Here is a 26,178-nt window from a genome sequence, read left to right as displayed (position 1 = left end):
TGAATATAGGAATGAAAATTTGATCCTTAAAAATTTGTCCGTATTGCCAACCCCTACCCTCACTTCAATTATATTTAGGCTGAAAAACTCAAGTATCCTCTAATAGCTTTGAGAATATTAAAATAGCCATAGTTGAATATTAGCCATGGCAATTGGAGCAGAACGTTTCATTGCAGAGAAGAGAGATTTTTGCATCAAATAAAGAAAAGAACTGGCTTACGGTATAGTAACTGCCATGTTAAATTATGTTGTGTCCTGCGGGACTGCTGTTGACCCAGCACCAAGGCACATTTTGAGAGAGCAAGTGACTGCCTCCCCCCCATCCTCTTCCTCAGGTGGAAAATGTAGCTAAAATACAAAGGTTTTTTTTTGGTTTTGGATTGTTTGTCTGTATCATCTGGTGGCAGAGTGAAATGGTGAACCGAGCATGGAGGTTGGAGTCAGGCAGACCTGGGTTTAAATTCCGGCATCACCACGTGACCTTGGATTATGTAACCTCCCTGAGCCTCTGTTTGATTATGTATAAAATTATCTTAAAATACGTCCTTTCTCCCAGTGTTGTTATAAAAGTTAAACGAGCAAAGACCTATGAATCACCTGAGACATAACATGTGTTTAATAAATGTCTTGTGAGCACTGCATCCTATAGAAATAGCTGTATATTTTGCTACTGAATTCTACTTTTTTGGCTTAAATTCAAAAAGAGAAGTAGCAGTTAGACTGATGTCTAGGAAAGCTTTGGTTCCTGGAACATGGACCCCAGAGAAGCTCCATAACACTGCAGATCTTTCAGGGGTGGAAGCTTCAAGAGCCTTCCTAGAACATGAGCCTTACCACCTGCTTGAGTTTTGTGGAAGCCTACTCTTTTTATCTTTTGAGTCAATTCTTATTCTTCTGTTTTCCCTTTTTAGTTCTCTTCTGCTTCCCTTATTTTCAAAATGTTATGCCAGGTGTGTGAAGTTGGAGATTCCATACTGAAAATCATCTCAGAAATCAATAAAGGAAAAGGTAGACCGGGCAGCTACTCTATATAATAAAATAGAAAATTAATGAATATTAATTTTCAAATTGAGATGTGAGGAACACGTATATATTAACTTTTGGAATTATAACTTCCTGAGGGAGGAAATGTTTTGTTTAAACCACTGAACTATTTTTACATGGTTATTTTTTTCATCGGCACCAATTTTGATATCTTTAGGAAGCCAAAGCCGTCATTGAAGAAACCAGAGCCCTGAGAAGCCGGATTCATCTTGCCGAAGCTGCACAGAGACAGGCGCATGGAATGGAAATGGACTACGAGGAAGTGATCCGTCTGCTGGAGGCCGAGATCACAGAGCTGAAGGCTCAGCTTGCTGATTATTCTGACCAAAATAAGGTGAGCAAAACAGTCCCCTCTCCTAGTTACCATGGTTTCCTTGCCGTTGTCATGTATCCTGTTTTCATTTTCTTTTCATCTGCACTTCTAAACTAGGTCAGTGTTGGTCTCCTATTATTCAGGGACAGGATGATGTGAAATGATGGGGGTGATGTGGAAGTCTTGAGCCTCCCTTCATTCAGGTAGCTTTGGGATGGAAAAGCATGTGCCCCAAAATTATTTGGGTCATTGGTCAACATTGTACAGCTCAGGCATTAAATCCTGGAATTACTCAGCATTTAATTGGTTACATTTTTTCTCTCTTTTGTTTCTAAATTTGCTAATTTGTCTTGGGATGGGAAGAGGAAAGTCTAGGGATGGGTTTTGCGTTTTGATTAAAGCACTCAAGAAAGTGTGCAGGTTACATAATTTTGCCCAAGGCCCAAGATAATTAATAGGAAGTAACTGAGTTTGAATGTAGTAGGCTCAAATTTCAATAGCAAAACACTGAGTGCTTTTATAGAAGGCAATGTGAACTTTTTTAATGTGATTTTTTCCAATAATACATACTATATTCATTGAGTGATGTTCAAAACCTATAATAGCCATACACCTTTACTTCACTGAGGTAAGATAGAAAATTAAGTAAACTGAAATAGATATTTTATAACTTCATAGAGTTTATTTATAAACATAATAGGTGTTTATACCTTAATCCAATTACCTTTCAAGAGAACATAAAGCAACTCTGAATTATTTATGTCTGTGTATTTAAACATAAAACGGTTAAATACTTTAAAGATACCAATGAAACTAGTTTTAGACAAGCAAAATACAAAAGAAAATCTGAAATTTCCTCAGGTTAGCTCTTGAGTTACTAATACATTCCTCACATCTGTCCGTTTAAACCAGTTCCACAAGAAGTCTGACGTTCCTGTTACCCTTTCATAATACCGCAAGGCCAAGGGGAAAGCATGTTGCTTGACAAAGCAGCAATACTTAGGAATGTTACATACGTTTTTTAAATTTTTGTCTCAGTATTTACGTTCTAAAAATGGAGATATGTCCTTATTTTATGTGAGTAACTTTAACATTAGTCTTTTAAACTATTTAGGGAAATGATCAGAATACTAAAGCACTTTTTGGAAGTAAGATTCATCTTCAAAAAAATACAACATTTAAGGAGTTCAGATGAATTTATTTAAATTTGTTTTTAAAAAGCATAGGTTATTTGAAATTCTTTTTTCCAGCTCCTAGATGAGGAACACTTTTGTTCTAAGTGGTCTGGTAGTAAAATTAATTCAATTCGTTTTTAGCATAATGGAGTCCTATGCCATTTCTCTTAACAATACCCTTAGCTAAGCCATTAACCTGTCTCTGGAAACACTCTTTTTTTTATTTTTATTTTTTTAAGAGATGTTAGACATGGGCATATCAACATTTTCAAAGCCCAGTACCAATGGAGAAAGAGAAAGAAACTTCTTTCTTAATTGTTTGAGATTGCTCAAAGAAACATTGACCAAGATGTTACAGGATTTATATTCAAGTATTTATTTTTAAGACACAGATTCTTTCTGAAACAGTCTTTTTTCTTTTCATTATAATTTTCTCTTGTACTTTATCTTTTTTTAAGACTTTATTTCTTTCTCTTTAGAGAGAGGGGATGGGAGGGAGAAAGAAAGGGAGAGAAACAGCAATGTGTGGTTGCCTCTTGCGCGCCCCCAACTGGGGACCTGGCCTGCAACCCAGGTATGTGCCCTGACTGGGAATCGAACTGGCAGCCCTTTGGTTTGCAGGCCGGTGCTCAATCCACTGAGCCACACCAGACAGAGCTCCCTTGTATGTTCTCTTCATTTACTTATTTACCGATACTTTTGAATACCCACAATGTCCCTCTCCTTCTCTTGCCCTTAGAGGTAACCACTTCCCTGGATTTTGTGTAAACCGTTTTCTTGATAATTTCACAATCTGTGTTCATATCACCAAAAAATATGTTTTTTAGTTTTACCTATTTATCAACTTTATAAACAGCGATACATTGCATATGTTATTCTGCCTTGCTTTTTACACACAATATTGGTTTTTGCCATCCATCTATTTGAAGTTTATAGCTAGTTTATCTTTTCATTGCCTTGTTGGCCCACCATTGAATGGTTATGCTACAATATATTTATCCATTCTGTATTTGATGGATGGTCCAATTGTTTTTATTTTCTTCTATTTCAAACAATGTTGCTAAAATATTTTTGTCCCTATATCCTGCTCAATGTGTATAAAAGTTTCTCTGCAGTTCATATCTTGGAGTGGAATTGCTAGGTTGAATGATGATTGTACAGTCCACTTTATTAGGTTATGCCCAATTGTGTTTGCTACTGTTTGAACCAATTTTCACTCCCACCCGTAGAGTGAGAATTACCGTTTATTCCACAACCTTGCTGACACTTTGTTTTCCTTTACTTTTAATTTTTATCAGTCTGTCAGATGTGATAAGTGTACCTCACAGTGGTTTTCATTTAAATTTCCTTGGTTACTAATGATTATGAGCTACTGATATGCTGGGCTCAGCTGTCACTGGCTCCAGAGAGCTGATTGTGTACATATCTTCTCAGCTCCGTGGTTAGTGACACCAGGTTGGTAGCTTGAAACATCCCCAAACGCTATAAGCCAGGGCTTTGCCCCCGCCCCCTGGCCCCAGATAGCCAGCTGAGCATATACTTATGTATTTATTAGGCATTTGTCTTTCTATATGAAACAGCTCTTCATATCTTTTAGCTGTTTTTCCATTGGAATGTCTTTTTCATATTGATATGTAATAATTGTTTGTATGTTCTGGTTATTAGACCGATAATGTATTACGCTTTTTCACCCTATGGTGAAATGAACGGGTGTTCTTAATTTTCATACAATTAAAGTTATCAGTTTTCCCTCATGTTTCTTTTGAGAAGTCCTTCCAGTCCCAAAGATATTAAGATATTTCTTTATATTTGCATCTCAAATTTTTAAGGTTTTGATACTTATGTCTTTGATTTTATGGCCTTCTATGAGGTAGGGATCCATTTCTTTCCTTCTTCCTTTGTTTTATTGTATCTTATTTTGCTTCTTCTAAATCAGCAATTTTCAACCTTTTTCATCCCATGTCACCCATAAACTAGTTACTAAAATCCTGCAGCACACCAAAAGGTTCCAATATGACAAAAAAAAAAAAAAAAGATATAATTTTGATTCATTCACCCTGGATGGCTATTGCTGTGTTGGTTGTTGTCATTTTTATTTGACAATCTAAGGGATAGCTTTCCTGAGGAAAAATGTCTTTTGCCTTTTTTGTTTAAACCCTAAGCTGTTAAACTCAGCTGTTTTTCTTTTATTCTTTCTGGTCTTTCTTGTGTAATTCAGATAGGATATATGCAAGATCTCATCTTTTCCCCTCTTTACCTCATCTCTTTTATATTTTGCATTTTTATCTTCATGCTTCATTATAAGATCCTTTACCTCTGTCTTTCATTTTACTCGTTCTCTTTTCAACTGTATCTAATTGGATAGTAAGCAAGTTTATAAATTGAATTTCTAATTTAATTATTACATTTTTTATTTTTAAGATTTATTTTTTATGTCATTGGATTTGTTTTGATAATTATTCTTTTATTATGCTTTTAATTCCTTCTTAATTTTTAAAGTATATTAAATATTACTTTATATTCTGTATCTGATCACTCCAGTGCCTGTTGTTTTTATAGGACTGACCCTGTAATTTATTTCCTTCAGTGAGCTTTTATTTATGGTAGCTTATCTCCTGAGATCATATCCTTTTGATACAATATATGTGAGAATTACTTATGATTTGAGTTTAGAACATATCCCTCCATAGAAGCTTTGTGTCTTCTTCTACCAGCCTGGGACCAACTTAAGCTAAATTTCCAGCTTATGAATTTACAGATTACGCAGTAGTATAAATTCTGACTTTAAACCCACTTGAGTGGAGGCTTGTGGTTAGTGCTTATTCAGTGGATACTTTTATTTAATCTGCTCACCAAAGCCAAAGTCAAAACTTTGTGCACCTTATGAGGTTGTTTCTTTCGAGTTCACCCTTTAAAGTTCTCCCATTTGCCATTCATGCCTGATGAAACCCCAAACTGTAGGCTGCCAGTGCTCAGCATGTACCTCCAGCAAGCTGTGCGGCAGTGCGCTCTTACTCCCCGTCCGCCTTGCTCTGGCTTCTCTGGCTGTAATTCCTGTACTGCCCATGGAATCCCCTACTTCCCTGCCAGCCTGGCTTTCCATTGGCTTGTGTTACATTGAATATATGTGTATATCTTCAGCATTTTTGGTTGCGCCACACTGGTAGGGTTTTTTTGTGAGCATCTGGTAAGCCATGTTGCAAAAAAAAAACAAAAAAAAAAAGCCCCACTGTAAATTAATTGAATGTAATTTATTATGGGAATTAATAAAGTTATATGAAGCTTATCTCATAGAATTTGCAGCTCCCATGTACAGTTTAACTGTTAAGTGGGCCATTATTTTAAGTGCTGCCCCCAAATCAGAAGGTATACATAATAAAGAGAAAATAAATGATACGGCAATGTTAAAGACTAGTTAACAAAAACTGACAGTAGGAGCCATTAATATTAAATAGAGGAAGTGTGTAAGATGTTCTTTTTCTATCTCTCTGTCCAGGAAAGTGTTCAGGAGTTAAGAAAGAGAATCACAGTACTTGACTGCCAATTGCGAAAATCGGAAATGGCTCGAAAAACTTTTCAGGCAGCCACTGAAAAGCTTCTTCATTTTGTAGAGGTACATTTTCCTATGATATTACTTCATGTCCATTTTTGAGAAATGTATGAACAACTAACATAGATAAATGTCAGTGTTTGGTGGGCTCAAAACAGCAATACTAACTTACAGTCAGACTAGAAATTGCCTAGATAATGAAAAGACCAGCTGACATATACATTGTTAAGAGAAATGATTCAGACAGGGTAACATGATCCCAAATATATACTGTTTTAACAAATAACTTCCTAATAAAACTCTTGGTATTCTAGAAACATTATTTAATAAATATGTTATAAAGAAAAGTTTCTATAGTTTTTATATTTCTGAGTAGAATTGCATGTTAATGAATTAAACCCCCCCCCCACCACTACCACCACATAAGAGAAATACCTTTTACTCAGTTAAGGGGGTAGCATGAAGCAGGAGATTATAAATGTTAATTAAGCAAGAAAAGACATTTTAAAAGACTATTAAACTTAGAAATCTCCTTCACTGTTTTGTTTGTTTGCTAGGCTATTCAAGAAGTATTTTCTGCTAATTCTTCTCATTTATCAACTTTAAGGTAAGAATATTTGAGTACTTTCTAGAGAGTATGGCAACTGACTACATTGTCATCTGGTAATTGAGACTAAAATCTCTACATAACTCCTACTCAATACTGTTCCTTAATGTCTTGGGAAAATAGAAACAAGGACATTTAGTTTTTGACCCCATCTCTGTGAAAGAAATTTCCTGGAGGTATTTAGCAAATCATTGTAACCTAGTACTCTAAAGTTGAAGTAGGAATCATCTATCTTGTCTTTGTCAGTAATTTTGTAAAGAGGAGAGTAACTTGAAGTTCTTTAAGCGTCCTGTGTATGAGTAAAAGTTACTATACTGGTCATAGGTTTAGTAGTAAAGGTAAGTCTCAAGCTCCATATTAGTTGTTATGCCAAGCAGAAGTTTATAAGGCATGTTCATGCAATCAATTTCTTTACATTTTCAGCATTCAGTAGACATAAATTAAAAATATATTTGGAGAATACACCTTGATTTTGTTACTATTCACAGTTTGTTTCCGATTTAAAGTTTCTTACTAGGAGCTACAATTGTACTAACATTCATTTATTTCAGACTGCAAGAGTATGGTCATTTTGATACATGACACAAAAGAACTATTTCTGTTTGTACATTTTCAAAACAATTTTTTCTTGTCTTAGAATAGCTGAGACATTACCATTCAACTTCTAGCAATGTGTGCTTGCAGAAACAGGAAAATTCTTCCTTTTGCTATGAAAACAACAGTTTAAAAAGCGGAGATGATTCATTGTATTCTTATTATATTTAGGTTTCCACAGCAGTTTTTAAACTTAGAAGAATTCCTACAGTAGTATACTTTTAAACTCATTCAATTCTAATGTTTTATTTCTTCTAATGAAGGAATTTGACATTTTTAGTTGTTATCCATGCTACTTATGATGTAAGATAATTACATGAATTCCATGATGATTATTTTTAATAAGGATGTTAAAATACTCAGCAATCAGATTCCCCTTGTATGAGTTAGGTATGCCCTTACTCCCAACCCCAAGATCTCATTGTGACTTCAAATAATAATTCAAAAGTTCTAATATTAAAAATTAATGTTAAAATGACTACTGAAAAGCCAGAGCCTGCCCTTTCCTTAAATTAGTTCATGGGGAAAAAAAGATAACTTTAAAAAGTGACATTAAGCAAATTTTCACCATGTCTTGAAAAGTTAGCTAGCAAAATTTGGTCAGTCTTTTTAATATACTATATCTTTTGTAGTGGATATTTGTAACACAGAATAAAGGCCCTGTATTTGAATTTAAGATTGATGCTTTAATTTCTCTTTGTGAATTAATCCCATCGTGCTTAAGAAGATGGACAGTAAATAACAATGGTTTTGTCATCAGCTTAAAATAGTATAGCTTTTTACTCTGGCTGGTGTAGCTAAGTTGGTTGGAGCATCATCCTGTAAACCAGCAGTTCTCAACCTGTGGGTTGCGACCCTTTGGGGGTCGAACGACCCTTTCACAGGGGTCTCCTAAGACCATCGGAAAACACATATGTAATTACATATTGTTTTTGTGATTAATCACTATGCTTTAATTATTTTCAACTTGTAACAATGAAAATACGTCCTGCATATCAGATATTTACATTACGATTCATAACAGTAGCAAAATTACAGTCATGAAGTAGCAACAAAAATCATTTTATGGTTGGGGGTCACCACAACATGAGGAACTATATTAAAGGGCCGCGGCATTAGGAAGGTTGAGAACCACTGCCATAAACTGAAAGGTAGCAGGTTTGATTCCCGGTCAGGGCACATGCCTAGGTTGTGGGATGGGTCCCCAGTTGGGGTGCCTACAAGAGGCAACTGATTGATGTTTCTCTCTTACATTGATGTTTCTCTCCCTCTTTCTCTCCTTCCCGTCCCTCTAAAATCAGTAAGTATGTCCTCAGGTGAGGATTTAAAAAATGTCTCTTTTCAAGTAAAGCTTTAGCATAATGACTTGTTGTAGTAAAACATCACACTTTTAATTATATGTGAATGCAGTTATTTCAAGTGACATTTGCATTTTAAAAAGTAATATAAATGATCTAGGCTGTTAGATTTAGGGGCAAAAAATGGAAGTGCTTAAGAGATAATTTGATGAGTAAATATACATATTGAAATTATAGTTATTATTACTAGAAGTAATAGTAACTGTGTTTAATAAACTTATGATTATGTGCTTAACTTGAATTTTTATAAAACTGAATAAAAATCTACATGTTAGTATAATACAAGTACGTACAAAATAAGCCCAACAAATGATTTAGGAGGTGGACCATCCTTGCATTCCTTCCTTCTTGTGTATGGTGTCAACCTAAGTTTTAAAATGTGCCTGTTTATTATACAGTAAAGAATTGAAAACAGAAATAATGTAAGGGAAATTAGGACAAATGTAACACTATAATCAATAAAATACATTAAAAAAAAAAGAAAACAGAAATAATGTAGTAATGTTTTCCACGAATTACCGTACTTCATTCAGGGCTGTAAGCGTGCAACATTCCCAGATATAGAAATCTTTTTGTACAAATTTATAACTAACAAGAATTCGTATTTGGCAGAGATAGATGTTCTCTACTGAGTAATAAGTTCACCTGCGTTTTATCGCCCTCGTAGGGTAAGAAGAGCTTTGCCAACCTCCCCCGCTTCCCTTCCATCGCTGGGCAGGAACGGCCGGAGCGTGGCCGCAGCACTGGCCCTGGAGTCTGAGGAACTCGTTAAATCTGTTCGTGCCACACTTGATATGGACTGTAAGTTCTCTGAATTTTTTTTTCACATTTTAAAATAATTCATTTAACAAAACAAAAGAAGAAAGTTTCAAGTTTGACAGTTTAATTGTGTTAAAGTATTGGTTTGACTCCAGGAGAGTGGATAGCTAAGCCATAAGAATCTTACTGCACTAATTGTAGGGGAAGAATATTTGTTTTACTTAAAGTGCCCCAAATGGCTTCCAACAGAAGATCGCTGATTAAGACATGTCTTAACTTTTATCCAAAGTCTCTTTGAAATGGAAGAATAAACATAAAAAGTAAATTCACAACAGCACTGGAAACCTGGAAGGGTAGAATCAACACTGAGGAATTTTTGAATAATATACAACAGATGGAATAAGATTGAAGGTACAGACCCCAAAACACAATAAATATGAAAAACAACTCTGCCAGAACAGTGAGTTCAGCAGAACCATGGAAAAATCCCCGGGATCCCAGGCAGGGAAAACTAGGAACAGACCCTGAGGCAGTCAGCGAGGTAATTAATTAGAGTGCCTGGAATAGCTGATCCGGTTCCCCGCTCTTCAGGCCTGCTTGCTCAGGCTTTTGCTCCTAAGCAAGGGCCGGGAGGATACCTTTCTTAAGGAAACGCACGATCTATCAGTGGATTCTGCGGAGTCACCATTGAGCCAAAAATAGCAGCAGGGTAGTACTCTAAGAAGCTGCCAACATCTCAAAGGACGGGGAGATCCTTGGGTAAAAGCTTAGGTGACTGACGTGACCGTCCTTTCCTCCTGCTCTCTCTGGACGCTTTTGCCTCTTCATGGATTGGGGCCCCCTTATTTGTTTTTCTGTCTCTTCCCTTGATGTCAGTCTGTCTGCTGATTGTTTTTGTGCTGACCTCTTAACATTTCATTATTTCTTTAGTTTGCCATTCTTAATGTTTCTGTACTGGAGATCAGATATCAAATATGTGTAAATATAAATATATAGAGATATAGATAAAATTCTTTGTTAATTATGGATAAAAATAATAAGTGTTGGATGAAGTCCTAAGTAGGAATTGGCTTGACTTGGTATAGAGTAATAGTCAAAAGTTTTGGGGGGTAACTTTTTACTTCCATACTATGTTATACAGGATTGGAAATCATGTCTCTAATAGTATCTGCTTAATTTTTGGTTTTGTATAATCTATTACCTTTTTAAAAAATCAAATTACATTTCAAAAACCCTGTAAGAACTCTTTATGTAAAGAAACTCTGTAGGTTTTACGGGGGGATGAAAAATAACCACTCCTAAATCAGATGTGTAAGCTCAGAATTTTACACATCAGACATTTTTAAGTTAGAGTGGGAACAGGGGAGGGAGACACCCGCACAGACATAGCCCAGTGGACATTGCCATCATTAATTGTAATTACTTTGCTAATATTAACCTTTCTATTTGTCAAACATGATTATTCAAAGAAAATATTTGAAATTTAGCAGAACTACTTTGGAAGAAAAGTGAAAAATTCCATCTGCACCTTTTATCCATTGCGAGATTATACATACTTTGTTGTTTAAAACTAGCAAAGAGTTTCTACGTTTTCTTTTTATTTAGAAATACAATTGCCAATGTTGGCATATTTTCCCAGTCCTTTTATAATGCAATATGACATATCTTTTTCAGTTGGATCATTCAGATCAACTCAGCTCATTTTTCTTTCTCTTGGCATTTTCTATGCATGTAACAAAAAACTGGAAATTCCTGCCATGATGTAGATAATTCCAGCTGCAGCCTTCACCCCATGTCCTTGGCCATGCCTATCTGATTATTTCAAGTTACAGTTTGAAGTTTTTTCTTGGGTAATTGCCTCCACTTTCTCCATAATGTAAGGACATTCTAAGATGTTAGGGATTTTCTCAGAAATGAGAATAAGATTTCTTGGGTCTTAGAGCTTAAAAACAAGCTTCTGAGGAATATCTATAAGACATTTCTGAACCTTTTTTGGTTCGTGGACTACTCTAAAATCTTTGCATTCATTTTCAGGTGTGTATGAACCCCAGCTTAAGAAACATGTAGAATAACAGATAATGTGAATGCATCAAACGCCATATGGCCATCCAGCCCGCAGCAGAATGCCTTTAGCAGCAGGGAGGTGTGTGAGAATCCTAGAGGCAGCCTGGAATAGAGTTTGAATCCATGTAAGCAATGCTCCTCAGCGTTTCTGATGATCCCTAGAAATAGATGCTCCACAGAGCATCCCAATTAGTCATTCCGCTTTCTTGGGCAAATTACTTAACCCCTGGGCCTGTTTCCTCACACGAAAAATGGAGATCATATCAGTAGGGCAGGAGTGGAGGATTAGGTGAGATACATGTAAAGTAGTTAACAGAGCACTTGATAATATAAGATACTCCATAAATGGACCGCAGTTGCTGAGCTGGTACCACATTATCATTCTTATTTAAAGTAATAAATTTAAATGAACTTTTTCTCAGTGCTGAGTACTAAATAATTATTATCTAAAGCTTCTTTCAATTTGGATGCCTCTGAAAATTGGTAGATGAGAGCTTTTCTTAATATATAACATTTAATGTTATTACAGATTTTGAGTTAGAATATTATCATCACAGGAAATCGTGGCTAAATTTCTGAATCAGCATCTTATCTTTCAGTTGCTTACTGCTAACTCTAAGAAAACTTTGGTCTGTTCTCTTAAGCTACTTCCATTTAAACAGTATATCAACAGAATAGGCATTCGTAATCATTTTTGGGACCCTTGGAGGTGCTTATATTGTTCTCCATCAATATTTACATGATCAATATCACAGTGCTTTTGTATAATCTTTATTTAAAATAACTACTTGTTTTGAACTGTAACTTTTTATTGACAAAATAATTCTATAACAAAAGCAGGAAGAGGCAGTTCTGTTTTCAAAATGCAAAATAAAGGAATCTAGCTAGGTAATCCCTTAGGAGATCTTTAATAAAGAGAAGGTATTGATTTCCTGATTAATTGGTAACATAAACACAGGCATCTGCCTTCCTTCAAGATTCCCATGGAAATGATTAATGCAATATAAAAATAGGGGAAAATCTTCAAAAGCATTAGCAGTTACAGGTAGACCCCCAAAACTTTTCAGTACAGAGTAGGCAGGACTTTGTAGAAAGAAAACACAAGGGCCAGTTTGTTCCTTCCTCTGCTGAACAACAGTAGGAATTATGAGGAACCTTGGCAATGGGCACCCCTCACTGCTTTCTAGTTTGAACAGGTAATAACATCAGAGGCTGCCTGGGTAGATAGACTCTTCTTACTCTTTTATCTTGATGAGTCAATGGCATTTTTGAAATTCTCAGGGCTCACACAAATTCTGTGTCAGCCAGAAGGCCCACTGGGGCGTGGTCCTCTAGGTAGCATAGCCACACTTCAGACCGGACGCGTGTGGGGCATCCAGGAAGCTTTACACATAAAGGGAGTCTAGTAAGTGGCTTCCGCCCCAAGTGCCACACTGCTCTGCACAGCCACCTCTGTCCTGCTTGCTTCTCAGTCCCCTCAGACTGCCTGCTGCCTCATCCTTGTGCGTGCCTTGCACATGCACGTTGGCCAACCCCGGCCTGGGCTCTGAGAGGGGAACTCCCACAACCAGGGGGCCCACACATCCTTTCGAAGGCCAAAAACCAGTTCTGAGTAGAGGGTTCTCAACATCCAGGGTTTTATAAAGAGAAATATATCACACACATATATATACACACACATTTCATCCAAGCCCTTATAAACAAACATACACATAAATATACCAATACAGGATTATGAAAAAGTCCACAGTATTACAGCTAGAAAATAGAGCTGTCAAGATTCAGGATAGAGTTTGAGAACAAGATGATAGTGGTCTCATGCCAAAACCTCCTCATTCTGCTCTTATACTTAGAAACGACATTTGAAATGGTGTTTGTGTGTTTAAAAGATTAAAACCAAGAAAGGAACATCTCCCTGCACCAAAACAGAGGGAAAAACTATAATGATAAGTGGGCTCTTAAGCTTCAGAGATGCACGGAATTTAGATGAGCAGCTGGAGCAAAGGTTTCTACACCCACATGGGCCCAGATGAAGCCTGATCAGGAAGCAGGGATTCTTCCCATAGAGTATATGCTCTCCTACGTTACTCATATATGACACACCAAAAAAAAAAAAAAAAAAAATCCTTTCAATTTACAGCCATCTGGGCCTGGCCCCTGATTAAAGTTCAAAGTAAATATTCTCCTCCATGACAGATGGGAATATAATTTGGCTCAACATTCTTGGGAATCAGGTTTGCAGTACATAACAGGAACTATTAAAAAGTTTCTTTGAAAGATTTTTTTTAATGTTGTAATGGTCATAATTTTAACTTAATAATCCAACCCATCAGTATTTTTTGCAAAGAAAATAATGAGAAATATGCATAAAAATTATATGTAAGTATTTTCATCACAGCATTTCTTATAATAGAAATATGGATGTTCAACTGTTACAAATCAGTTGCATAATTATGTAATGCTTACTCAGCCATTTGAAAATAGGGGTGAACTTTTCTCCTACCAAGCAAGGACCACCTGATTACACATATTTGTCTAGGCGAGCCTCCTGCATCAGTTCAGGTGTTCTTGTCTGAAACTAGCAATATTTTAACTTCTAAAATTAGAATGTGAGTAATAGCTGCTTTTTGCCTTTATAGTCTAATTAGAAGTTATTAAGGCAAATGGGAAAAGGTTTTATGAGAAGAAGGGGAAATGCAGTACTGTAGCATTTGAAGGCATCTGTAATTTTTCTTTTAGGTCCAAAACTCAGAGTTGATATAGCACCTTCTCATTGTATGTATTCTAGGTCTCAAACTGCCGTTATTGCTTTTCTTATTTCCCTCCAGAGCAATTTTTGTTAACATGAATTTATCAAAGGAAGAGCCATATATCTTTGGTGAAAGTCAGCTATACTGTTTAGAATGAGCATTATGGTATTTACTTCTTCATAAAGTAATCATGCATATTTATATATGTTTCTTCTCCTGGAATTTGGGAAAATGTTCCAAGTATAAGGGAATAGCTTATGTGATTCTGATGCCATTAGAAAGACAGTTTCACCTGTTTTTATAAGGCAAACCTGTTCTCCGGTGACTTGATTATTCAGAGCCAGATAATAACCACCTATTTGTGGTGTCAGTACCATTCAAGGAAAATGATAAACTAATATATTGTCTTGTATTGTTGCAAATTAAAAATAGGTTGCTGCTTTAATGTTCCATTAAGAAAATATATCAAATTTAATCTTGGGTGATTTCTGGAAAAGAGACTATGCTTGGGTTATTTAATTTTGTTTTAAATGGGAAAATTATTATTAGCTTCAAGAAAAATGAAGTAATTTCTTTCCTCGTACAGTTTTATTTCCAGAAGAAAAAAAAAAAGGTGAGAGAAAAATGTATCACTTAGAAAATGTCATCATTTAGATTCACTACTTTATTCTTTCATGAACTATTTATTGAGAATCTACAGTGGGCCAGACCCTACCCTAGACACTGGGGCAACAGCATAAACAAAGTCCTTGCCATCAAGTTGCTTCAGGGCAGAGATGGGCAAACAAGTCAGTGAATAAGTAAATAACAAATCCGTACAATGGTGACTATTATAAATATAACAAAACCAGATGATGTAAAAGGAAATGTAAGTGGGGGTGTTACTCCCTTTTTGAAAGGGGTGGCATTTGAGCCAAGATCCAGCCTGGAGAAAATCTATGGAAATAGCTTCTCAGGTCAAGTACAAAATCCCTGAGGTTGGAGCTATCTTAACATATTTGAGGGACAGAACAATGCCTGGGTATCAGGTACCTCTGAGCACGCAGGAGACTAACATGAGATAGGGCAGAGGTGCAGAAAGGAGCCAGGTCACACCAGGCTTTGAACAGCATCCTCAGAGTTTGGGTTTTTTCTTGTGTCATAGGAGCCACGGATGGTTTTAAGGATGAATAATATGACCTGAGCTACATGTTGAAAGACTGTTCAGGCACTTATCTGAAAGCGGACTGGAAGAGTAGCAGGAATGAAGAAAGCAGGAAGGCTACTTGGCTCTTGCAGTGACTGACATGGGAGATGGCAGTAGCTAGGGCTAGACTTGGAGCAACAAAGGAACAAATATTCGTTTTTCAAAACAGGGATTAGCGGTATATCGGTGTGTATAACATTTGGGACACCTGAAATTCAGTACTAATGTTTAGGTTTGATATGCATGTGCATATTGGGTCCATGAGTCCAGACGCACAAAGCAATTCCCTACCATCATCGCTGATCTTAGACTCCCTCATGTTTCCCTGTTGCTCCTTCGGCCTATTAATTAACTATTGGGTATTTGCCTTTCTGACCCTGGCTGGTTTGGCTCAGTGGATTGAGCGTCGGCCTGCGAGCTCAGTGTCGCTGGTTCGATCTTCCAGTCAGGGCACATCAGAGAAGGAAAACTCTGACTCCAAAAAACCTCCGCTGCCTTGTGGCATACCTCTTCAGGGGAAAGGCTAAGGGAGTAAACCCCGACAGAAAATCCGGAGCCGGAGTCCCTAAGGCGGTTTGACGTTGTAGTCAACACCGGCAACTCCTGCGGCGCACCTGAAGCCAAGCTGTATTGACTCCGTCTTTCCCTTGGACCCTTCAGCTGCGAAGAGAGGGGGGGTCTGCTGCATGGGCAACAGCAGACCCTCCATATCACCCTGCCCAGACTCTGTAGCTTCAGCTTCACTGGAGAGGACACTCCAGCGTCATCGCAAGATGTCGATTCAACACGGGAGGAGACAGATACCGTGTCACTCCCGAGTCGGACTGCACAGCCATTCTCGGCGGTGCAGATAGACTCTTAAGAAGCTACACCATCGTCTCTCAAGACGGACGGCTGCCGACGATTTGCCTTTCTCATTAAACAAATTCCTGAGAATTGAATTGATGTAATTATTTAATAATACCAAATCTGTAGTAACCCTCTACTACTTTCTGTTGGTATATAAGAAGCAAGCAGAATACAGTCTGTCAATCATAAAACTGGAAAGCCACCATGTTTCCAGTATTTAGTATACAGAAATTTCTAGTGTGCATCGATCCCAGAGCTACTACATGGTATGCATTTTCACAGAAGATCATGGCCAGGGAAGTATTTCAGATGCATACTTTAATCACGTACACTGCCAGCAGCCGTGAAGTCATGGCTAGAAGAGCAATGCTTAGTTTCTCCCATGAGGCAGGAATGCAGTTGTCCGGGGACTGCAGGATGTCCAATAGCTAGGGTTTAATCAAGTGAAAGTCTGCATGTACACCTTAGGGCTGACATGGTGAACAGAGTGTAACATGAAATGATTTCTAACACAAAAGCAGAAAAAAGTACAAGGACTGCTTCAAAACTACAGAAGGCATTGATGAGAAAGTACAGGAAAGTATCTGTCCTCCAAAAAATGGAACTCTAATTACTTTCCCAATTAGAACTGACTAATAATAGAAAGTCTAAGGTGTAGTTCATGCTTCAGTCCTACAACTGGACACATAACATGTCAATGGTGCCAGAAAGATAAATTTTTCCCTCAAGGCCTGAGAATGTCCTCATTCAAACTGAGGGCATTTTTGAGGGGTTACTGGAATAGGTGTTCTCCAGAGGTCATAGGAGGACAAAGCATCAACAACTCATCTTGGAAAAGACAGCAGCAGTACCAGTGTGTCCAGCCACAGCCTTAGTAATAACTGCATGTGATACACTAGCTCCATTCAGATCCAGAACTTCCTGCCTTCAACAATAGAATATCACTGTTATTGTTACAGATAATATATTTTAACATAATAATACCATAGATGTAGAAGGTTTTAAATTTTATCAGTTTTACAGCTTAAAAGAACTATTTTACATCAATACGTCTGCACAGCAATCCTGTAAGATAGGCATTATAATGTCTAATTTAAAAGCTATAAAAAGATCAAGGCACAGAGGACTTAAATGATGTACTTAAGTCACTGGCTTGGAAAGGACAATACCAGAACCCTAACTCAGATCTTCTAAGAAGTCTTATGTGTCTCTCGGGGGTATAGTTGTCATTACATCACAATTGAATTGGATTTTTTTTTCTTGGGAGTATATAAAATGGTGAGGTGTCTTACACGCACTGGTATCTTAGATTTGATAAAATACAGTGATCTCTCAGAGTCCTAGTTACCTGTCTCCAAATTGGGAATCCAGTCTTTATGATGTTGTTTCAAGGATTTAAAGGAACTAGTAAGAAAGTGCTTTGTAAAATGTCAAGCCCTATGTAAATATAAGAGTATATTTAAAGTTCATTTTTTATTTTTAATTAGAATCATTGACCAAAATTTACCTTACCTTATTTTCATGACTTAAAAATATTCACAATAAAGCAACAGATTGCATTGGTTCAAGAAGCTTTCATAATTTTTGATCAGGTATAGAGGATCCCTAACTCTTTGATACATTAGTTTCCCAGGAAGCCTGGACTGGGAGAGTATCTGTTTTTTTGCTTGTTTCTTTGTTTGTTTTTTGCTTGGTTTTTTTTTTTAAGAGTATTTGTTTTTTATTTAGAAACCTCAGTATAGTTTGAATTTCTTTTAGAGGGCGTATTTGTTAATTCTGATATTTAAATCATCTTTTAAAAGTTAAAAAAAAAATTAGGTGTCACTGAAACCTCACAGTAAGTAATAAAAGGTCTCTTTGGAATCATTTACAGAACTATGCATAAAGAGGGAATAATAAATGTGCCTAGGTTAAAAAGCTTAAAACCGAAGATATAGAATCAAGAACTGAACCTTTATGATATTTTTTGTAATGACAGATTTGTAACCTTATGAATTCATCCAACCAACATTACCAATTAGATTCAAAATGATTAGGTCTTAGAACTACACAGTGCTATTGGTGTTACTAATTTTTTATAACTCCCAAATGCTAATGAAAAGTTAAAGTCAAAGCAGATAGAGCATTGGGAGTAAGAAGACCTGCTTCTTGCACAAGATTTTTTAAACCTTGAGTTAATTCCTTATCCTCACTTTTGCCCCAGTTATAAAAATGGAAAGAATGAGCATGATATAGCTCATTACATTACAGGATAAAATGAAGTTACATTTGTGATTGTCTTTAGCTTTTACATAAAAATTAGTTATTTGTACCCTAAATACTCTCTTTATCAAAAAGATAGATTCATTTTTTTCTTGTAGAGAGGCAGAACAGTATAGTAAAGAAACCAGGTTCAAATACAGCTCTACCACCTAACAGATTTGTGTTTTGGGGTTTCTCTAAGCTCTCTGAGTTTCATTTTCTTCATCTGTGAAAATGAAGATATCACCAGCTCATAGGGTATTTGTGAGGCTTAAGTAGAATGTATCCGAAGTGGCTAGCTTATTAAAGATAATGTTTATAAAGTGACTCATACCTGGTAGGTACTTAATATCGTCGTCGTCGGCAGCCGTCCGTCTCGAGAGACGATGGCGTAGCTTCTCGAGAGTCTATCTGCACCGCCGAGAATGGCTGTGCAGTCCGATTCGGGAGTGACAATCCCTGCCGCACTTGGTACAGGTGAAGGCAGATGGCTGTTGTTGCTGCTGCTGAAGCTGCTTCCGCCTCGATCTTTTCTGGACCGCCTCCTCGTTGCGCACAGCCTCTGCACGTGACGTACCTTGCCTGACCGCGAGCCTCCAGGCTAGGCGGTCGTCTGCTTGAACTTCCCATGTGTTGAGATTGATGGAGCATTGTGTCATGTCCTTTTTGCAGATGTCTTTGAACCGCAGTTTTGGGCGCCCTGTCATCCTCTGGCCTTCTGCTAGCTCGCCGTAGAGGAGGTCTTTGGGGATACGGCCTGCATCCATTCTTTTGACATGGCCGAGCCACCTGAGGCGTCTCTCACTAAGAACTGCATGCAAACTGCTCTTATATCATCATTATCATTTTCATCATTCATTGTTGTTATGTAGTAGGAGTATTTTGTCCTTGCAACCTAGTTCAATATGATACACTGTTCTCTTCCCCTCCCCCCTCTCTTTACTGGGGGAGAAAGGGGAGAGTTGGAAAACTTGGAAGGTGGTGAAAGATTTCTACTAATGTAGATTTATATGATCTCTCATTATTCCACTGAAAACACCTAAGAAACCATGTGCCGAAACCTTGAAACCAATTGCAAAATAACATTTCACTCTTGTCAGTAGCAGTAAAATTTGTAAAGGAAACCCAGCTTTAATTGAAACTTACTTCATATATATAAGGCTCAACATAATAAAGAAGTTTATGTCTAACTGGCAACCTCAAGGGCTCTTCATATATCAGTTTTGTATATGGATAAGGAGGCCCTGCTGAACGTGTACAGAAGGTAGAAATACCGAAATTGTCCAGGAATGGGTACAGAGAGCCACCAGTTCATTGCAAACCTTTAACTACGCTTTCACAGGCATTTCACCCATATGAGGAAAGAGTAAATCACATAGATACCTGGTAGAAGAATGTTCTAGCACTAACTACAAAGGCTCTGCAGCAGGAGAGTGCCTGGTATGTTTGTGAAAAACAAAGAGAACGGCGTGGATGGAGAGGCCCAGCTCACTGTGTCATTCTGTCCTCTTAGTCTAATTGTTTGCTTTCAGAAGCCTTTCCTCACCACCTACCTAACGTTGCCTTTTTCTCTACTTCCAGATCCTCTGTTTTACTCCCTTTGTTTGTTTACTTGTTTATTGTCTTTCTCCTTTATTAAAGTATGAGCCCCTTGAGAACAGGAATCTTGAATGTCTTGTTCATCACATTTTAGGTAACATCTAGAACAGGATGTGGCACACAGTAGGTGTTCCTGAAATGTTCATATAATTGTGATTAAATTTATTTAATAAATATATTTAATATATGCGCTCTATCCAGAAAAAAGTGCAGCCATTGTTAATACCTACAACGAGAACAGTTTGCACAACATCCACGTAACCTGGCAGCCAAGGGGAGTGGACGGGAATGCGCAAACTTGAACGGTGATGACTTCACTGTACTAGTCAGTGGGGTGGTAGATGCCAGTGAGTGAGCATGTGTCCTATGTGGCCGTGGCATTCAAAATGACTGAACAAGTAGAGCAACGAATTTGCATCACATTTTGCGTGAACATTCCTCCACGGAAACTATTCGGATGATTTAGAAGCCCATAGCTATGGGCAATAGTGATTGGCAGCTTCATTAAGACAATGCGCCCACTCACGCATCATAGCTCTTGCAAAGTTTTTTGGGGAAACATCAAATCACCCATGTGACTCAGCCTCCCTACAGCCCAGATTCAGCACATTGTGACTTCTGGCTTTTCCCAAAACTAAACTCACCTTTGAAAAAGAAGAGATTTCAGACCACCGATGAGGTTCGGGAAAATACAAGGGAGCAGCTGATGGCGAGTGGGAGAACTGTGTGAGGTCCCCAGGTGCCTACTTTGAAGGGTACTGAGGCATCATTGTCCTATGTACAATGGGTCTTGTATCTTCTTCAATAAGTGTCTTTGTTTTTCATATTACATGGCTGGATACCTTCTGGACAGGTGTTGTATATAAGAAGAGAGGCTCACTCTGCTCACGTTGAGGATGTCCCTGTAGTGGAAAGCAGGCAGTGAGCTCAGTGGGTGAGACTTGAGGAAGAACAGAATGAGCTCTTCTTGTACATGCAGATGCTAGGTGGGGCACCTCACATCATCATCTGAGACTTTCTGACCAAAATACTTTCATGAATGGCCCCACCTTTTTTCAAAGCAACAGATCTAATCTAAGGGGAGTATGACTGCAGGCAGTTCCCTGTCCAGAAAGCCATGAGTGTGAGTGCGGGTGACGCACCATAAAGAGCATTAGAGATGAAAGAAAAAAAGAACGAAACCCACATAGGTCTGTAAGAGTGGACCTCAAACAACTCAGGCAAAACAAAGAAGAGGAAGCTCTCTCGAAGGAGATCATTAATTCATGCAGACCAAGCTGTTATAACAGTGAAGCACGTCAGCATCTGCTGGAATTGTAGTTCTACCAAAAGATTCTAAAGAAAATGTGATTGTTTAATTACCTATATATCTGGACATATACCATCAATTCTCTGAAAGTAGTTTTGTCTTGTTTTGTTTTAAAATTAGGTTAAATGGGTTTGTTCTCACGTTTAGAGACCAAAGGTGAGAATGCAGCTTGTGGAGTAAGAAATCCTGAAAGTATTTACAATTACTTGCAGTCTCAGTAGAAAAAAAAAAAAAAGAACTAAACAAACAAATCAAGGGAGCTTCACAGAGGTTTTTGATGAGCTTAGATGTTTAAACAAATACACAAAAGCTGGAGAAAGAAACAACCTAAAATGAACAAGAACTCATAAGAATGGCAGCAGGAATGTTAAAGCCAGGATTCTGTTTTTATAAACATTAAAGATGAGAAGAGCTACATTTGAAGTAGTAATAAAAAGAAAAAAGACTTGTTATCTAGAGGGAAAACGTCTAAGTAATGGGGTGTTCAGGTTCTCCAACCGTCTTCACGGTCCTTGCTTCCTGGTGTCCGTGCCCTTGTGTGATGCCCTCCCCTGGAGTATGTGCAGCACCTGGGATTTACTCATAGCCAACAGATCCCAGCAAAGGTGACAGGATGTACATGGTAACATTGTATAAGATTTTGGAACATTTTTTTATTTTTATTTTTATTTTTTTTCTGAAGTCTCTTCTTCCTGGCTTCAAAAAGTAAGATATTATGTTGGGAGACCCACGTGGCAAGGAGCTGAGGGCAGTCTTGGGCCAACAGCCAGGGAATTTGAAGCCTTCAATCCTGTAAGCACAAGAAATTGAGTTCTGTTGACAATAGCAAAACCTTCCCCAGTCAAGCCTCAGATGAGACCACTGCCTGTGAGACGCTAAGCAGGGGACTCAGCTAAGCCTCGCCCAGACTCGTGACCCATAGAAACGGAGATAGTGTGCAATTTTAAGCTGCCAAGAGTGTTATAGTTCATTACCCAGCAATAGAAAGTTAATATCATAAACTACTGCCGTTTGCTTCTATCTTCCCTGTTGAGAAAATAGCGTTCAGAGTGGCAAGGCTAGAATTTTCCCTGAGTGAAAAAAACTTTTTTCTACTAGAGTAAGAGATACAAATTACGTTCTTTCAGCACTGATGAACTTTGTGAATCAGCTTCACACTCTGCATGAGATGACTCCTTTCTGTCTTGCCCATCTCTTTAACACTTTTCTGTCCAGTCAGAGGAAGTTTGGGGGAGATGGGAGGAGACTCCTTTACAGGCTTCACCAAGGTTGTATTAGAAATGCTGTCTGCATCTTCCTGAGAGAGGCAGCTGTCTCTCCTCGCCGTGTGAGGTTGGCTCATTCAGCTTAACATTCCCAGTACATATCACAGTGCTTGACACAGAGCTGATGCTCAGTGACCGTTCGGTGAATGAATTTGTTAAGTTACCTCAACCATGAATTCAATAAGAAAGAAAGAAAGTCACTTTCCTCTACTGGAGTGCTTTTATTTCTTGGACTTTTGGAAGTAAAAAGAGAAGCATGACATTTATTTGTGCACAGGAAAGCAAATAATTGAATCCTGAGAATACAGAAATGAGGGAATTACTTTTTGTAAGTGAAAGGAACCTTAAAAACCTAATATGAATACTGATTATTTCATAATTCTTTTGTTTTCCTCTCACTCTACCGAGCTCTGTTTAGTTTCATGTGAGACACATTCCATATGGGCAGATGCTGAAAGCTTAGCAGCCCGATTCCAAGTCAGACTCACATAATGGGCTCATTTGTTATGTCTCCATTCTCTAGCTTCCTATCACATAAAACAACAAACCTGTTAGAACCTGACAATAACCGAAATGTCTTTACCTTGTATTCATTTTATTTTCAACTTTCTTCTTTGTAGACCCCTAGTGGAAACAGTCTTAACATTATTCATTCCTGTTTGGTACATCGAATGCCTGGTACACTGTGCCTCGTTACTAGCAATTTGTGAATTCTTTATAAATACTTTGGTTAATTCATTCCTAATTGCCTTGTTGGGCATACTAATGACAAAATGCCCAAAAGACTGGGTTTCATTTATATAACATGTAAGTAGGAAATGGGCAAAAATGTATGCTCTGTTGCTTTTACTATTCATTTCAGAAACATGGTATTGTTTTAATCTAAACTAAGCAAATGAAAGTATTTCAGCTCATAATGTTATTATTTGTGAATTGGGAAATTATACACCAATTGAATTGAAAACCTTCATTTTAAAAAAGTGAATTGATAACAAGTGGAGGGATACCCAATGGCCATGTGCATCGCCTAAGAATATGCTTACTTTTTAAAAATACAACAAATATACATTCTATCTCCCCAGAAGCCTATTCTTCTGTGGTCCTTAATACATAAACCAGACCACATCACTGCCCAAATCAGAACTCTCCAGCCACTTCCCATCACACTCAGAGTAAGATGCAAACTCTTTACCATGGCGTGTGAGGTTCTTCATTTCTGGCCCCGACTGGCTGTCTGGTCTCATTGTCTACCCTTCTTCCCTGCTTACACTACTCTGGCCACCTCAGTCTCTTTGTAATTGTTGAAACATGCCAGACCCATTCCTACCTCATTGCCTTTGCACTTGATCTCCACCTCTCTGGAATGGTCTTCCTTCAGAACTTCAGGAGACTCACTCTTTCCCTTCATTCAGGCCTGTGCTCCAATGTCATCTTTTCAAAGAGGCTGTTCCTGACCCCTCTAAAATGCTAGCCCCCATTGTCTGTAAGTATCACTCATGATTTCCCTACTCTAATTTGTTTTTCTGATAGCACTGATTGCTACCTGAGACTATGTCTGCCCCACCAGAATATAAAATACAGGAAGGCAAGGTTCTCACTTGTCTCATTCATAAGTGTATTCCCAGAATCCCTTAAAGCACTTATTCAGTACATGTTCATTGAACAACTAAATGAAGAAGATCATAGAGGTAGGTTGTAGAAGACTCAACAACAGTTGAAGAGAGAAACAAAGAGGAGAAGTAAAAATGACACTGAATTTTCAAGCCTGAATAATGCAAAGTGGTAGAACCATTAAAAGTCACAGGTAACTCAGAAAGACAGATTTGGGAGAGCAGACAAACAAGTTCTATAGAAATGCTTGTAGACATCTAGACGGAGACTGGGAGAGAGGTCAGGACTGGAGATGTTTAGGAGATGATTCATGTAGGTCTGATAGTTGAAGCGCAAATATTGCAGAGAAAGGTTGTAACAGGAAAAGAAGGAAAAGGCCTTTGGGGACAGCTCAGAGGAAGAGGGACCCAATGGAGAGCAGGCAGGAGGATGCTAGGAGTAAGAATGAAGATAGATTATTGGGAGATTAAAAAAAGAAAAGCCCAGGGAGAAGAGAGTTCCTTGGAGGGGGTGATAAGCAGTGCTAAGTGCCGATAACAAGAGGACAACATGTGACAAATGAATTCGCTGTGATTGCAAGCATTCGTGACCTTTAAGAGAGAAGCCTCCGTAGACTGGTGAAGGCAGAAATACATTTTGCGCCAGCACTGTCTTGAATGCCAGTTTAATGTTTCTTCTGTGATTCATAAGGCATTGCAGTATCTCTTAAGACCTTTGGTCATTTTGTAAATATCAGTTATGTAACTGAAGATGAAAAGGTGTAAGATTAAGGGAAAAAAAGATATAAGAAATTGAACTGAATCTATACTGATCCTACAACATATGGTGGAAGTTACTTAATCTGAACAAATTCCTGCCGGTGCCCAGGTTTCTGTGACTTTCTAGTGAGGGATGCAATGTGCTCTGATAACTATCAACAAAGTGTCATTTAAGTGTAGGCACAGTGTTTTTTTTCTAAATTGAGAAGTGCTAAGATGAAAGGGAAAATGTTACTTAGGCCAGCAATATTTTTATTTTATTGTCTGCTGACATAAAAATGTGTTAAACTTTATTTTTGTTATTTTGAAAAGATCTAAAAAGAGTGACTAGGCAGGAAATATTGCTTATAATTCACTACTAAGAGACAATCATTGTTTACATTTTGACTTAATTACTTTCAGTCCTTTATTTCCATTTTTTAAAACCGGGAAGGAACACAGCATGCAGACTGCCCGCATTCAAATCTTATCTCTGCCGCTTGTAAGGAATGCGAACTTGATGGTCTCATAGCCTCTGTTCCTCAGTCTTCTCACCTGTAAAATGTAGGAACAACTAGTTCTTTTATAAGCTTATTTGCCCAGTACCTGGTCTACAAATTAGAGTTTATCCCATACTCTTTCCACCTTTTCAGTCTTACCTGTTCTATTTCTTCCTCCACTGGCACTTACTTAGAAGACTTCTCGTTCCTCGCGTCGCTAGATCTGTCATTCCCCTGGTGTTCTGTACTTGTTTCATTCATCTTGATATGCTATATTATTTTAAAATACCATTTAGGTTGGACACCACCTCTACTCCTGGAGACTGGGCTAATATGAGCAGCTGAGGAACCCAGTCAAGGGTTATACGTGTCTATAATGGCCTTAAAGTTACATCGCCCTGCGCCTCCAGTCAGTTATGACCTGGATCTGTTCTGAAATAAGAATGCATAATAAACTGACTACAGCATTTGATCGTCTGTATCAGAATTATTATCCTAAAAAGCCATTAACCATGCAATGATAATCAAATCACTGGATGGGCTGTTAACAGTAATATGTCCCTTAGGGTAACCACATTACAACTGTGTGTGCTATGTGCAGACTATTGTGACAGAAACGTTTCTAAGACAGGCTAAATGTGAACTATTTAAATAATAGAGGACCCAA

The 26,178-nt window shown here is 37.8% G+C and overlaps 1 protein-coding gene across 1 annotated transcript in view; it reads left to right on the top strand.

The window, feature by feature from the left end:
• STXBP4 (syntaxin binding protein 4) overlaps window positions 1-26,178 on the top strand; it is a 130,784-nt gene that overhangs the window by 76,588 nt on the left and 28,018 nt on the right. The window contains exons 13-16 of the mRNA XM_090257359.1: window positions 1,202-1,378; window positions 6,029-6,145; window positions 6,640-6,689; window positions 9,309-9,442. Of these exons, the coding sequence (XP_090113485.1) occupies window positions 1,202-1,378; window positions 6,029-6,145; window positions 6,640-6,689; window positions 9,309-9,442 (478 nt within the window). The remainder of the gene's footprint in view (window positions 1-1,201; window positions 1,379-6,028; window positions 6,146-6,639; window positions 6,690-9,308; window positions 9,443-26,178) is intronic.

The sequence above is a fragment of the Furipterus horrens genome, unplaced genomic scaffold, assembly GCF_987537825.1.
Source record: "Furipterus horrens unplaced genomic scaffold, mFurHor1.1.pri manual_scaffold_11, whole genome shotgun sequence".
NCBI lineage: Eukaryota > Metazoa > Chordata > Mammalia > Chiroptera > Furipteridae > Furipterus > Furipterus horrens.
The sequence above is the reverse complement of the archived record's forward strand: the minus strand, read 5'-3'. Positions and strand labels throughout refer to the sequence as shown.